The 15,448-nt window shown below is 42.0% G+C and overlaps 1 protein-coding gene across 8 annotated transcripts in view; it reads right to left on the minus strand.

Moving 5' to 3' along the window:
* The window catches only part of NUP153 (nucleoporin 153), a 58,516-nt gene that overhangs the window by 13,133 nt on the left and 29,935 nt on the right, over positions 1-15,448 (minus strand). For 5 of the 8 annotated variants that reach the window (XM_084850278.1, XM_084850281.1, XM_084850277.1 and 2 more), the window contains 8 exons: positions 15,236-15,362; positions 13,530-13,667; positions 12,504-12,596; positions 12,229-12,319; positions 11,110-11,214; positions 7,276-7,908; positions 4,269-4,463; positions 2,400-3,260 (listed from right to left, as the gene is read on the minus strand). In XM_084850278.1, coding sequence (XP_084706404.1) covers positions 2,400-3,260; positions 4,269-4,463; positions 7,276-7,908; positions 11,110-11,214; positions 12,229-12,319; positions 12,504-12,596; positions 13,530-13,667; positions 15,236-15,362 — 2,243 coding nt within the window. The remainder of the gene's footprint in view (positions 1-2,399; positions 3,261-4,268; positions 4,464-7,275; positions 7,909-11,109; positions 11,215-12,228; positions 12,320-12,503; positions 12,597-13,529; positions 13,668-15,235; positions 15,363-15,448) is intronic. The other 3 variants (XM_084850282.1, XM_084850283.1, XM_084850280.1) reach the window with 1 other exon arrangement.

Below are 15,448 nucleotides of genomic sequence, written 5' to 3' on the forward strand. Positions count from 1 at the left end.
AAACAACAGAATGGGAAAGACTAGAGATCTCTTCAAGAAAATTGGAGATCTCAAGGGTACGTTTTGTGCAAAGACGGGCATGATAAAGGACAAAGAAGGCAGGGACCTAACAGAAGCAGATGAGATTAAGAAGAGGTGGCAAGAATACACAGAAGAACTATACAGGAAAGATCTGAATGTCCCTGATAGCCATGATAGTGCGGTCACTGAACTTGAGCTGGACATCCTCGAGAGTGAAGTCAAGTGGGCCTTAGGAAGCATTAGTAACAACAAAGCTAGCGGAGATGACAGTCTCCCAGCTGAGCTATTTAAAATCCTAAAAGATGATGCTGTTAAAGTGCTGCATTCAATATGCCAACAAATCTGGAACACTCAACAGTGGCCACAAGACTGGAAAAGGTCAGTTTACATTCCAATTCCAAAGAAGGGCAACGCCAAAGAGTGTTCAAACTACCGCACAATTGCGCTCATTTCACATGCCAGCAAGGTGATGCTCAAAATCCTACAAGCTAGGCTTCAGCAGTATGCGAACCGAGAACTACCGGAAGTACAAGCTGGGTTTCGAAGAGGCAGAGGAACTAGAGATCAAATCGCCAACATTCGCTGCATCATGGAGAAAGCAAGAGAATTCCAGAAGAACGTCTATTTCTGCTTCATTGACTACGCTAAAGCCTTTGATTGTGTGGATCACAACAAACTGTGGCAAATTCTGAAAGTGATGGGAGTACCAGACCACCTTACCTGTCTCCTGAGAAACCTGTACGAGGGTCAAGAAGCAACAGTAAGAACCAGACATGGAACAACCGATTGGTTCAAAATTGGGAAAGGAGTACGACAAGGCTGCATATTGTCACCCTGCTTATTTAACTTATATGCAGAGTACATCATGAGAAATGCCGGATTGGATGAATCAGAGGTCGGAATTAAGATTGCCGGGAGAATTATCAACAACCTCCGATATGCAGACGATACCACCCTAATGGCAGAAAGCGAAGAGGATCTCAAGAGCCTCTTGTTGAGGGTGAAAGAGGAGAGTGCAAAAGCTGGTTTGAAACTCAACATTAAAAAAACTAAGATCATGTCATCTGGCCCTATCACTTCCTGGCATATAGAAGGGGAAGAAATGGAAGCAGTGACAGATTTTACTTTCTTGGGCTCCAAGATCACGGCAGATGGTGACTGTAGCCATGAAATTAAAAGACGCTTGCTCCTTGGGAGGAAAGCTATGGCAAACCTAGACAGCATAGTAAGAAGCAGAGACATCACCTTGCCGACAAAGGTTCGTATAATCAAAGCTATGGTTTTCCCAGTAGTAATGTATGGCTGTGAGAGCTGGACTATAAGGAAGGCTGAGCGCCGAAGAATTGATGCTTTCGAACTGTGGTGCTGGAGAAGACTCTTACGAGTCCCCTGGACTGCAAGGAGGTCAAATCAGTCCATCCTCAAGGAAATCAACCCTGAGTGCTCATTGGAAGGACAGATACTGAAGCTGAAGCTCCAATATTTTGGCCACCTAATGCGAAGAGAAAACTCCCTGGAAAAGACCCTGATGCTGGGAAAGACTGAAGGCAAAAGGAGAAGGGGACGGCAGAGGATGAGATGGCTAGATAGCATCACGGATGCAATGAATATGAACTTGAGCACACTCCGGGAGAGAGCGCAGGACAGGAAGGCCTGGCGTGCTATGGTCCATGGGGTCACGAAGAGTCGGACACGACTGAACGACTGAACAACAACAGACAAATTTCTGGACGAATAGGCTATCAATGGCTACTAGTCCTAATGGCTTCCTCCAGAAGCAGAGGCAGTGAGCCTATGTACAGCAGTTGTTGGGGAACATGGGCAGGGGGGTGCTGTTGTGCTCATGCCCTGCTTGTGGGTTCCTGGTCGACAGGTGGTTGGCCACTGTGTGAACAGAATGCTGGACTAGATGAAACCTTGGTCTGATCCAGCAGGGCTCTTATGTTTCCAATTTAGAAAATCAAGCAGATCATTTCAAAGCATCAGACCCCCATAGTACCAAAAGGCAGGTTGCCTGTGCCTGCACTGAGTCCCTACTAGTCCACACAACCAACAGGAGCCTTAGAGACCATATGAGCTGTGCAACTTGTATGTATGGCTAGTTTCTCATCTTGGACATAGTGTATCCAATACTTGCCTCCTCCAAGGCAACTTCCCAAACTCTACTGAAAACACTCTTTCAGCAAATGGTGACTCATTAGCAACCTTCCAGACACCAAAGGAGGACAAGAGGTTATTTTAGGAGCATATACTGATACTCTTGAGGCCTCCTTGTAGCAATAAGTCTCTTAAATCACCAGCCAATTTAATTTTACAGTGTCATGAGAGAATACAGCAAGACACAAAAGCCTGAATATGCAAGGAACATTTGTACCTACCTGCAGCATTTGCTTGTGCCCCAAATGTAAAAGCTGGTTTTGTTTGTTGTTCAGCTTCTTTCTCCACTGGTTTCACCAGGCTGAAACTAAATGTAGGTTTTACTGTGCCATCATCTTTGGTTTGTTCTGCCTTTCCAAATGAAAACATGGATTGTGCCTTAGTCTCTTCATTCTCCGTTTTCTTTCCAAACACCAATGGATTAGAAGGGGCATCAGACTCTTGTTTTTCATCTGTCCTTCCCAAAACAAGCTGTGGGACAGTCATAGATTCCACATTACCAAAAGTGAAGCCACTTTTTGTTGAAGGAATTTCATCTTTTTTCCCCTCTGGTTTCTTGGAGGAAAATGGACTTACTGCAGCTTCCTTTTCCTCTGCATTTCCAAATTTGAAGCTACTTATTCCAGTTTTATTCTCAGATGCAGCTGTAGAAGCTGTGGAGCCAGTACCAAAAGTAAAACCTCCTACAGCAGGTTTGTTAATTCCTTCTTTCTTCTCTTGCTGTCCAAGATTAGCTATTCCAAACTGAAATGATGTAGTAGATGTACTGCTAGCCCCAGGGGGAAGTCCAAAGTTGAAAGTGCTGTTATTCTTGCCATCTTTCACACTATCCTCAGATTTAGATTCTGAAGGAAAGCCTCCCAGTTTGGAGCCCTCATTTTTAGAAAAGTTAAAACCTCCCGTCAAAGTATTTGTTGATGATCCCAGTTCTGATGCAATACCAAATTTTAGTCCTGCTTGTTCTCCAAATTTAAAGTTTTTTCCTGCATTTCCCAATGTCGGAGGTGATTCTGAAGAGGATGACTGAATACCAAATTTGAATGAAGGAGCAGTTGGGGCTGAAGAAGCAGCAGTACCAAAGCCTGAAATTAAAATATAACACCAAGTTTGTTACAAACATAATGGAAGCCTCTGTATAGAGCAGCTTTCCACAAGCTGGTGTACTGCAGATGTGTTGGACTACAACTCTTATCCTGGGGATGATGGGAGTTGTAGTCCAATATACCTGGAGGATGCAGGAATAGGCAGGGGTTCCCAACGTGGTGCCCACAGGCACCACTTCAGCCACAAGGCCAGGCTGAGCTGCCTGCCAAGCTATTTTCCCCCTGTGCAGGTGAATGGAGTGATTCCTCCTTTCACTTGTACAGGGGAGAAAAAGTCCTTGTTGTCAAGAAATGGCCGGGGGGGGGGGGGAGCGCATGTAGGCATGAATCCTTATCAGCTGGAATTGGGAAATTTGGTTTGAGGAAAACAAGAAACTTGCTTCCCTTCAGCCTCAGTACTAAAGCTCAGAGAATGTTCATCTTCAGGTACACCTTCTCTAAGCCCAATTCTTCTCCTCCCTCCCCTTCTTCAAGGATTCTTTAAACTGAAAGGGAAACTGCTCTTCTGCAGTTTCAAGGACTGGAAAGAAGAGCAACTGTTCTTCAACGAGGTGCATACTCCAAACCCAAACAATCCTTAAAATGTAAAGGGGAAGAGCTCTCCCACAGTTAAAAGGATCATAGGGTAAATCGGATGCACATCTGTGACAAATGAGGTCTATGCTGCTTTGTTTTCATGGAATATGCACTCAGATGTGGATCTTAATATATACCTCTCATCCACAGTGGGATGCACATTTGAATGTAGTCCAAGGGCACATTCCACTGAAAGCAATGCAATATATATGGACAAGATAGACAGTCAGACAGATGGGTGGAGAAGGAGGGTAAAGGGAGAAACATTTCCTCCTTTTTGCCCTGCTTTTTCTCTTCTTCTTCTGGAATAGGATATAAGTTGGGGAGGGGGGAGAATGCAGGAGCAAAATATACAAATTGTGTGTGCGCACGCATGCGTGCGCAAAAAATAGCCTATATATTTTAACATACCTTTGAGTTCAGTTTTTCTGCCTGGTTTTGCAATTTCACAAGCTACACATTTGGAAGCATCTGCTTTGTTTTGTACTAAGCAGGTTTCACAGTCCCAACTTCCCTCTGGTTTCTTGAATTTGTCTAAGCCCAGAAATCCTCCAGAAAGAGCAGGTAAAGAGGATGCACTGCTACTCACTACAGGCACTGAACCTCCTAGGTAAGAAAACATAGAATAAAATAACAATTAGCAAAAGGCACATTTCAAGTAACTGCCATTTTACATAAACAAGTTTAACAGCTGCTCCAGAGGGAGAAAACACAATTGGTATATGCACCGTTCTAAATAAAAACTACTTAACTGATTCAGTTTTTTATGCTGACATTTCCAAAATACCCCACAGCAACCTGCCTCATTCACAGAATTTTATAGATGGCCATTGGCCATGCTGTCTTGGGGATGAAGGGATTGGTAGTCCAATACATCTGACTGGCATCTTTTCCTCTGCATTTCCAAATCTGGATCCAATACATCTTGTGGGAGGCTGCTCTAGTGACTCTGAAATGCAGCCTATCTAGATTTGAACAGTTTTGCCATGTAGACCAAAAAATGAAAGTGACAATACCCATTTGAAACTGGGTGCTTTCAGATGAGGCTTTTATCATGCAATAGCCCTGCCTCATTCCCAGAATGTTACAGATGGTCCAGCTGACACTGACTTCTTCTTGTAATCCTCCCATGTTTTCCCACCACTTCTACTGTCTTTCTTCTTCTCATTAAAAACATATGAAGGAAGAAAAGACAAAATAGCTGCACAATGCCTCTTGAGGATTAGAGCTAGGAGCCCTAGGAGTAGAAGTAAAATGATCCAAACTGTAATTAATAGCTGCTCTTTGGCAGAGCAGAAAACCTTCCAATTTTGGCCCCAGCGATAAAAAAGCATTTTAGTTTTAACAAAATTAAGTGTGTGTGTGTGTGTGTGTATAAATGAGCAGTATTCAACCCTGCCCTTGCACTAGCAGGAACAACAACTAGCGCAACAAGCTAGAGTTTGATAGTGAAACTGGAAATTAGTCCAAACTAGTGCTTCCAGAATGGATTATGTGACTGTAGCTCACAGAAGAGAGCTCTGCTAACTCGTCCCATTCTGGAAGTGCTAGTCTGAGCTAGGTTCAATGGTTGTGCTATCAAGCACTAGCTTCTCCTTGTGCTTGCTGTCATTCCCCCTGGCACAAGGGCAGCATTGTACAATGCTTTATATCAGCCTTCCCCAATCTGGCGCCCTCCAGATGTTTTGACTACAACTCCCATCATCCATGGCCATTGGCTATGCTGGCTGGGTCTGATGGTAGTTGCAGTACAACACATCTGGAGGGCACCAGGTTGGGAAAGGCTGCCCCGTGTGTGTGCATGTGCGCGTGCGTGTATACACATACACACACACATTTAATGGGAAAATTCATTACACACCATAAGGGTGATATTTTTTCAACATTTTCATAAGAGATCCTAGGTTAGCTTGAAAGAGAACAACATTTTAAAATTGACTGGGGAATATTCTGGAACCACTAGAACTCCATTTCTTGCAGAGAGGATATAATATCCGAGAAATATTTTCCCGGAAATCTGTACTATAATGATTACTGTATCCGTGAAAACCTCACGCATTTTAATTGTTTGGGGTAACTAATTTGAAATAGTTACAGATAGCTGTCAAATTCCATTAATTTCAAGAATAACTGAGAAGGAATTACTGATTTGTCATATTTTCTTGCCATTTTAAAGACACAATCCACAATCTAATAAAGCATGTTGTTTTACTGTTGAAAAAATCTAGTTAGGGAAGGTTTTCAAAGGTAGTCTCCTCGTCCTTCAACCTGTGGTTCTAAGAGATCAAACATAATCAGAGTGAAATAAGAGTTCATGAGAGACTGTCTAGTTGAATAAAAACAGAATTTCAGATCTGGAGGTCATTAATTCTTCCTACCTCCAATTTGATACAGACTTAATTTCTAGAAGGCACAACAATGAACGTAGCATAACAACGTATCACAGAAATACAGAAACACTGTATAATACATGCTCTTTTCAGGACTTTACTTTCGGCCATCAAATTTGTCATTGTCCAATGATAAAAAAGCAGGCACAGAGATTATTTATAACTGCTGACCACCATATAATAGTGTTAGCTTGGCCACCATATATCAGGGGCAGGCAACCTCTTTTGGTCTGGAGGCTGAATTGCCCCCCCAGACCAAGCTAGCAGGCCAGATGACATGAAGGGTGCAGGGCTCCTCCCTGAAACTCCTCCTGTGACATCACTGAGACTCCCTCACCCCTTTCTGGAGAAAGGGACTTGGCCAACAAGCAGAGCAAAGGGGAATCCCCTTGTTATCTCCGATCAGAGATAACATGGGGATTTCCCTGACTTGCCTGGAGCTTGCAGGAGCCTTGAAGGATTGGCTCCTGCAAGCCCCAGCCGAGTTGGGTTCCTCTTTCCCACACTGCTTGCATCCCAGCTGGGGTGCCCAGAAATGGACTCAGCCAAGGCTTGTGGGAGCTGGTCCTGCAAGTCCCGCCTGAGTCAGTCAATTCCCTTGTTATCTCCAATCAGAGAGCGGAGACAACATGGGGAATCCTCTCCCGCTCCTCCCAAAGCTTCTAGGGCGGCGTGGGGGGGGTGCTTTGGGAGGGTAGGGGGCAGGCCAGATTGGGCACTCTTCGGGCAAGAGGCTGTCCTCCCCTGCCATATATAGGCAAGAAAGGTGGGTGAAGAACAGGTAATTTAATTACAAATACAGCGCAACAGACTACACAGTATATTCTCACACTTTTAAACATTCTAGTATACATTAAGTGATGCCTTACATTTCCATTTCCAGGTAAAATGCTTAGCAGTGCAATCCTATACATGTTTACTCAGAAGTAAGCACCAATAAGTGTAATGGGGCTTATCCCTGATAGGCATGTGTAGGATTGTAACTGGACATTTTTTCCCAAGGCAATTTTCAAATGCTGCAAACTCACCTGCTTTGTCTGACTGACAGGCCACACATTTGCTGTTTTCTGCCTTATTTGACACTAAGCACACAGAACATTCCCAAGCACCTTTCGGCTTTTTGAATTTGTCTCCAAATCCCAAAGTGACTGTAGCATCAGCAGAGCTAGAAGACGAAGACACTATTGTTGCACTTTCAGTGACAAACGGCAACACAAGAGCTTGTTTTACTCCTGTTCCAGGTTTTGGTGATTCACAGGCCACACATTTTGTAGCTTCTGGTTTGTTCTGGACCATACAAGTATCACAGTCCCAAGTTCCAGCTGCTGCCTTAAACTTGTCTCCAAAGCCCTGTGTACCAGTTGTAGAAACAGCTGATTTGATGGTGATGTTCTGAGTCAAAGTACCAGCTTGCTTAGGACCATCTGATGGCGGCACTTTAGCAGCTTGACAGGCTATGCATTTGTTATCTGCAAGCTTGTTTTGTATGAGACATGTATTACACTGCCAATAGGTTGACACTTGTTTTACAGTATCTCCAAGTCCTGAAACAGCTCCAGAGAAACTACTTATTGCAGGTCTTGTATAAACTACTGTGCTTGCTGCAACAGGTGGAGTGGCTGCTGAAGAGTACATTGGTGGGGTGGCTGGAGAAACAAAGCCTAGGAAAAAGAACATGAAGTCTGAGTTCCAAGCAAATATTTCCTTAAAAGCAGTACAACAGCTTAGTTACAAGCTAAAAGTGATACCTAATATTATTCAATACCTATTCCTAATATTCTCATGCATCTTGTCTGACAACTACTTTCTCTTGGTGGAGATGGGAGCAGAATTTTTGAACAATATGGCTTGCAAACCCCCTTAACAGAATGGATGTTCTGGTCCAGAAAAGACTGGGCCACATTTAAACATCTGAAGAACACAGTATCTATGAATGTCATAAAAACTTGGGAAATGTACAGATAATACACGTCAAAGATTTTGCAATATTTCAAGTGCTGAGTAATTTCTCTGGCTGGGAAGAAAGTGGCTTATACAGATATTGTGATTTCTGTGATGAACAAAGGCAGTCATCTTTTCATAATGTAAAGTCCCTACTACAAGGTCTTGCATGTACATTTTTTCAAATCTTACAATTTAAAAACATGACTATGTTTTCAAAATTATGTAATATATCATCTTTATCAATTACGATCAAAGAAAAGGTCTGCTTTCTAAAGTTTATGCCATTCAGAATTATCTACGGTCTACTAACGAAAAATGTAGGCAACTATGGAAATTGATATGAAACCCCCTATTACTAAAGAAAGCTGGCAATATATTTGTAAGTTCAAGGCAAGGATCTCTCTCAATATGTGGATTAAAGAGAATTTTTATAAACTGACATTATGGGTAGGATCCAACCCTCCCCCAGCACTAGCGTGAATGATGTTGTGCTAATGTAAACCAATTGCCACACAACGTAACTAGTGCTTGATAGGGCAATGGGAAAACACAGTGATTTGCCACCAAATTTCAGTAGCACAACATTGCTTCTTCCCATTTCCCCAGCAGGTGCTAGTTATGTTGCGCAAGCATTACGCTAGTGCAACATCATTAGTGCTAGCGCTGGAGCACAGTTGGATCATACCCATTGTTCATATTAAACAGTAGCCTAGATTAAGTGAGTGTATAATCTTCACATTGTAAGTATTGGAGATGTAAAAGCTACATTAGCCAATTGTATGCATATGTAGTGGAAACGGTTTTGAGAGTTACGGCATAATCCTATAAATGTTTTTTTTAAAAGACGTCCTACAACTACCAGCATTCCCCAGTCAGCAGCTGTAGGACTTTTTTATGTCTAAACATGCATAGGATTGCACCCTTACATGGTTTTGGAAAGCAGTTGAACATGCAATTTAGGATGTCTTAAATACTAGTTAGTGCTCTGCTATAATGGCCTTGTTAACAGATATGAGAGGTCCTAACTAACAATGTGGACAAAAACTATTGACAAATATTATACTTATTGCTAAAATTGCTACTTATTGCTTAGGATACTTATTGCTAAAAACTGGAGAACTCATAAATATCCTTCTTTGGTTGAATGGTTTAAAAAATATGATGATTATGGTTAAGATTATAGGCATTATTCAAAGTAGAGTGGGCAATTTACAGGCAAGTAATACATTTGTTAAAGTTTCATTCTAAAGTGGGATGCTTTCATTCTATTAACATACCAATGTTAGAAGAGAGGGACTGATCTTAATATGGTATTTATATTTGCTTTTAATGCTGTTGTGGTCTTTTCTCCTTCTGCATAGTCATTATATATTTGGTTTGTATACAGAATGCTCTTGATGTGATTTTGTCCCTTTGTTCTTCTGTAATTTTAATTGTTTTGTATCAATAAAAAATCTTAAGTACCACTCTCAGATCAATAAATGCTCGCTGAATTAGCAGTGTGTAATCATCCACATGAGCCAGACACCCATATACAATTTCTAACATGATTTTAACACTGCTCATATCAGTTTTAAGTAGTTTATATAACACTCAAAATTCATGTATCCTGATAGCAATATTTAAGTTCATATAAAATTATATATGTTGTGACAAAGACTGAAGTGGCAAAAAGTAGGAAAGGAGTATGACCCAGCAGGTGGTAAGGTCACAGATTTATGCAGGACTTGGAAGCTGTATCCCAAACCTCAAAGCTCTTGCTCGGTGTTAACACTGATTTCTGAGCTGTCAACAGACAGTGACCCAGTTCAGATGATTAAACCACCCAGAGTTTGTTAACTGTGGGTTGTTTGTGAGTTGTCAGGAGTGAGCGAGTGTGCTGGCTCCTGACCACTTGTCTCCTTCCGCTTTGCTAAACAACCCAGGAACACCATGCTGTTCCCAGGTTGTTCACCATGATGTCTGAACATGGAACTTTGGGATGTTAAGGGAGAAACAGCCCAGTGTTTTAACCCAATGGGTTAAACCATGGGTTAAAACTCTGGGCTGTTTCTCCCTCAACAACCCAGAGTTCCAGGTTCAGATGTCACAGCCAACAACCCAAGAACATTCCTGGGTTGTTTAGCAGAGTGCAAGTGGAAACAGACAAGCAGTTGGGAGCCAGCATGTTCACTCCTGCATGCTCCCAAACCCATGTTTGTTAACTGTGGATTGTTTGATCATCTGAACCAAATCTGCAGGTCCAGGCATTTTCAAAAAAATTTCCATAGGCATCCAGTCTGAAAACTTATTTATAAATTGAGAACAAAGACCAGACCAACTAGATTCTACATCCAACAAATGTACAACATCACACAATTCTGACTGCAATTGCCTTGTGCTAAACTGAAGTAGTAGATCACAGCCCATAACAGGACTGCTAAAATGGAAATACAGAGGGTTCCAATTGTATCTGAGCTAATCACTAGCTGATACAATTAATGTTTAAAAATAAGGCAAGAGAACAAACTGCATTAAGAACTATTTGTCAAATTCCCTACCCTTCAATGATTTACAAAGACAGACCATGAAGCCCTGCTAGCCTTTGTCCTGGGGAAGAGGAAATACATTAAACTCATGTCCTAAGCAGAGATATTCCATGAGCCTTTGCTGACCTGTACTGCTTGGGAGAGGAAATGGGGGAACATTGAACAACTCATACCTCCGTGATGTAGCATTAGAATGAACCACTGCTGACTTTTTAGAAATATCTCCTGGTACAGCTCTAGACTGCTTCATAAACATCCAACATCAATGTGCAAACTTTCAGCCTCTCCATACATTAAATTCAATATGGTTTTCTTAAAAGTGCTATATAAATGCAACACTACTTATTAGATATCATGTAACTCTAAATGAAACTTCATCAACTGACTCACCAGGACTCTTTAAAATATCCAGAACACTTCCTTCTTTCAGGACTTTTGCTGGCCTAAAAGGACCATCATACTCATTTTCTCTCTTATTGCTGATGCTGTTGACAGCTGTAGGCATGAAGAAAAGAAACATTTGTTTAGCTTTATGGACTGGACCAAATATACTTGAGAGGACATCTCTTCCTCTATGAACACATCACTTGTATAGAGTTCCCATCTGTTTTAAGACCTTTCATGAAGTAGCTTCCTGGATGAACTATATTATAACCACTTATTTTATCTATTCACAGAAGCCAAATAATCTCATTCACTGGAAGATCATGAGGCAGAGATACTTGGATGAGATTCTACCAGAACTGGATTTAAGCCAAAAAAACCTTTATTCACAACTGAAAGCTGGAATACATTCACTATGACAGGGTAACTTTTTAAGTCTAACCAAAGCTCATTTTATTATAGATAACTGTCCCAATATTTTCTGAACTAGGAATCTTAACTAGATTTCTTCACCTGATTTCCCTGTCAGGACAAAAATGTTTACAGTTGTGAAGGTATGAGGCCTACAGAGGTAAAGGGGAATAGGTCAGGCTTAGAAGCCTGGAGTTTTCTGTTGGGAGGAGGTAACCCTGAGAGGAGTAGTTTCATGTCTCCATTTAAGTTTCATTTCTTCAGGTTTGAAGCAGTACTTTTGGTTTTGAGGGAGGGGTTATATAAAGAGAGCAAGAAAGCCAGTAAGAGCAGTGTCAGCCAGAGCCTGAAGTGAGAGCAGAGTCTGAAGAGGGAGCAGGAAGAAGCAGCCTAGAAAAGTCTAAGGACAGCTAGGGTAAAGGACTTGTGTTCTGTAGTTTTTATTTTCTTTCAGTGCCTTTTGTATCACTCAGCTCAATTGTGTAAATACCTTTAGTTGTAATTTGCTTAAAATGTTCTAGTAAACTGTTGTGGTTAAAGTGTCTAGAATGTCAGTCATCCCACGTCTACAGCCTAAACCCCACGTTACTGGAAAGGGGAAAGTAAAAGAAGGAAGGTGGGACTCTTAAGGAGGCAAGCGATCGTTAAGGAATCGCTCAAGGGGTCCAGGTCATAAGGCGAACCTTGACAACATTAAATGCACAATTTAATTACCTGCATTAATCAGAGGCAATACTGGAGTATTCTTGGGTCCTGAAGAATCAGATGATTTTGCCACAGGAACACTAAATTTAAAGCCACCAACCTGATAAGATATAAAAATTAGCTGTCAAAAGGACAAGTCCAGCTTGCACATACACATAAATGTGAACTGCAGATTTCTGAATCTTAACACTACATTTCCAAGGTGAGTATTATATATGTTATTAATTCTTCTATCATTCCCATCCTATCCTTTATTACAAGTTTCCACACGTGTTATTACTTACAGACATGGGTGGCAGCATTTCTGCTTCAGTGGATTTTACAATTGGAGATGAAAATCTGAACACAGGACTGCTAGCATTACTGGCTGGTTGCACCTGATTTTTTGGAAGAATAAAAGTTTTAAATAGATTGCTGGAAGAGAATTACTAGTCACTGGCTAACATTGTAAGACACAAATTCATTCAAATTTGGAGGGAGAATTTAGCATGGATTCAAAGAACTGCATAATCCATTCTGCAGGCCCATGCGTTTTGTTTCTCAAGCAGCAGTTGTACCCCTATATGATACAAGGCATGTTATTTTTGAGACCGAAGGGAGTTTCAAAAAGCGCTTTGTGATATCGGCGCAGGATGTTGGATCCTCTATAAGCAGAGTCAAACCTCGTATGTTAATGTTTACAGCAGCAGGACAATAGATGTTGCCATCAGTACCTACTCTCTTTCTGAGCTTCTAACTCAGCTACTGTGACTGCGAAAGAAAAATTGTGCTGACAGTTTTTCCACCACTTAGAACTTTTCAAAATTAACAAAAAATTCAGCCTCGTTACATACCAAAGCTTTGTAGAGATTAATATGAATCTCACAAGTACATTAATTTACAGCCATGGAAACAAGACTTACTGCACAACCCCATGCATGGAGCTCACTTCCAGGTAAGCGAGTATAGGACTGCAACCTGTGTATATATGAAGCTTGCTGGGTATGATGTAACTTCTTACAAACTGTTTCACTGAATACCAAGGCCTTCCCCCTAAAAAGCATCCACGTAGCACACATGCAAGCGTAAATGAATCCTGTAAAAACTTTGTCACAATTATATCAATATATAACAACTAGACTGCTATCAACATATATTTAGTATCAACCTTTATACTCAAGTGCCACAGTTTATAGCCACATGTCTGAAAATTTAAGTCAGATGGACAGAAACAAAGGTGAAGAGACAAAAAGACAGAGCATGATGCAGGCACAGAAGGGACAAAGCAGAAGAGAGTATGCATGCAAAACCTTCATGCATATACAAATTACCTTGTTAGCCATGGATTGTGCTGCCCTGACAGGTGAAGATGAAAGAGTAGTACTAGCAAGAGGGCCAAAGCTGAAGTTTGGCAAAGATGATGTACTGATGGGTAAAGATATTTCTGGTAGTACTGGTATCTCCGTCTCCTAGAATTGAGCAGTTATGCAATTATTTTTCAAGTTCCATTAAAACCTACATTTTAGCTCCATTCAGTTCATTTCTACAGAAAAAATGAAATCAACTTAGCCAGTTATGAAACGGTTGTTAACCTAACCACTGAAATAACCAAGGACTTAAAAACAAACAAACAAAAACTACCAAAAAGGGGTAAAGGAAAGTGCCACAGTATATGAAACTTGGAACAATATTTGTTGTTGTTCAGTCGTTCAGTCGTGTCCGACTCTTCGTGACTCCATGGACCATAGCACGCCAGGCTTTCCTGTCCTGTGCTCTCTCCCAGAGCGTGCTCAAGTTCATATTCATTGCATCGGTGATGCTATCTAGCCATCTCATCCTCTGCCGTCCCCTTCTCCTTTTGCCTTCAGTCTTTCCCAGCATCAGGGTCTTTTCCAGAGAGTTTTCTCTTTGCATTAGGTGGCCAAAATATTTGAGCTTCAGCTTCAGTATCTGTCCTTCCAATGAGCACTCAGGGTTGATTTCCTTTGGAACAATATAGGACTTGACTATTTTACACCATATGTGTCTCTGGTACCTGCTGGTACCGAATATGAAAGTCCACCTCCTTGTCTCTGGAGCCTGGTTCCCACTGTGGTGGGAATCTTGAATGGAAATTCTACACTTGCCTACTGTTGCAAAACAGAACACAGGCTGAGACTCAGAGAGAACAATCCAATGGTCCGTGGGTGAGCATCCCAGGGACCATGGGATGGCTCGGAAAATCTCTTCTGGGGTCAGAGCATAGTCTCCAACTTTAGAAGGGGGCTCAGAGATCCGATCCCCAACCCCAACACCTTGCAGCCATTGCAGAGAGAACTGCACCAGCTGCCTTTCCAAGGTCAGAAAAGCAATCGGGGAGGGGGTGTTCCAGTGGGCGGGAAGGGTAGGAGACCAGAGAAGCCAAGATATGATGAACCCTGAGCTTCCTCCAGCCTCCTTCCCCCCCTCTCCAAAGCCTTCCCCATTCATCAGAGATCCACCCCCCACCATCGCCCCCTCACAGCCAGTGCGGAGAGAATCGCACCAGCTGCCTCTCAGAGGTCAGAAAAACAACCTTGGAGAGGGGGCATTCCAGTGGGTGGGGATGGGAGGGGAACGGAGAGGCCAGGATACGATTTATCCTGAACCTCCTCCAGCCTCCTTCCCTCCCGTTCCAAAGCATCCTTGCTAGACGGGCTAAAAAGTGATCTTTGCCTCCCTGTTTTCTGATCTCTTTTCTTTTTGCTAAACAAGGAGGCAAAGACTGCCTCCGTTACTCCTCCTGCCCTGCCAGCTTCAGCCCAACAAAGCATAGAAATCTTGGAAGCCTCCAAGTTCAGGGGCTTCTGAGCAGCATGAGTGCAGTCAATAGGATTGCACCTTTAGCTGTTTAAATTTAATGACTAAGATACTAAATAAACTCCTCTATCCAATCATGTTAGGCATAAAGATCTTTGAAGCTCAAACCCACCCATAAATCAATGATGAGGTAAGTATTTAAATTTCACAGCTTCTGGTTGTTGTTTTTTTACACTTATAGAACAACAAATATTCCTACCTCCTCTTGTGCAGGTTTTGATACATAGTGGACACCTCTTTCCCTCCTCATCTTGCCACCACCACCTCCCACTGCAGGAGGTAGGCCATTGGATGCAGAAGTACTGAACGTGGGATTTGTGACACTGCTGAAGAGAAGTGATATGTGCTATATCATTTTTCAGGTTTCATAGACTCACTACGTCACATGAAATACAACTCAATTTATAAACAG

This window comes from Heloderma suspectum, chromosome 4 (genome assembly GCF_057233095.1).
Source record: "Heloderma suspectum isolate Gila_16-S chromosome 4, 16-S_ref, whole genome shotgun sequence".
Lineage (NCBI taxonomy): Eukaryota > Metazoa > Chordata > Lepidosauria > Squamata > Helodermatidae > Heloderma > Heloderma suspectum.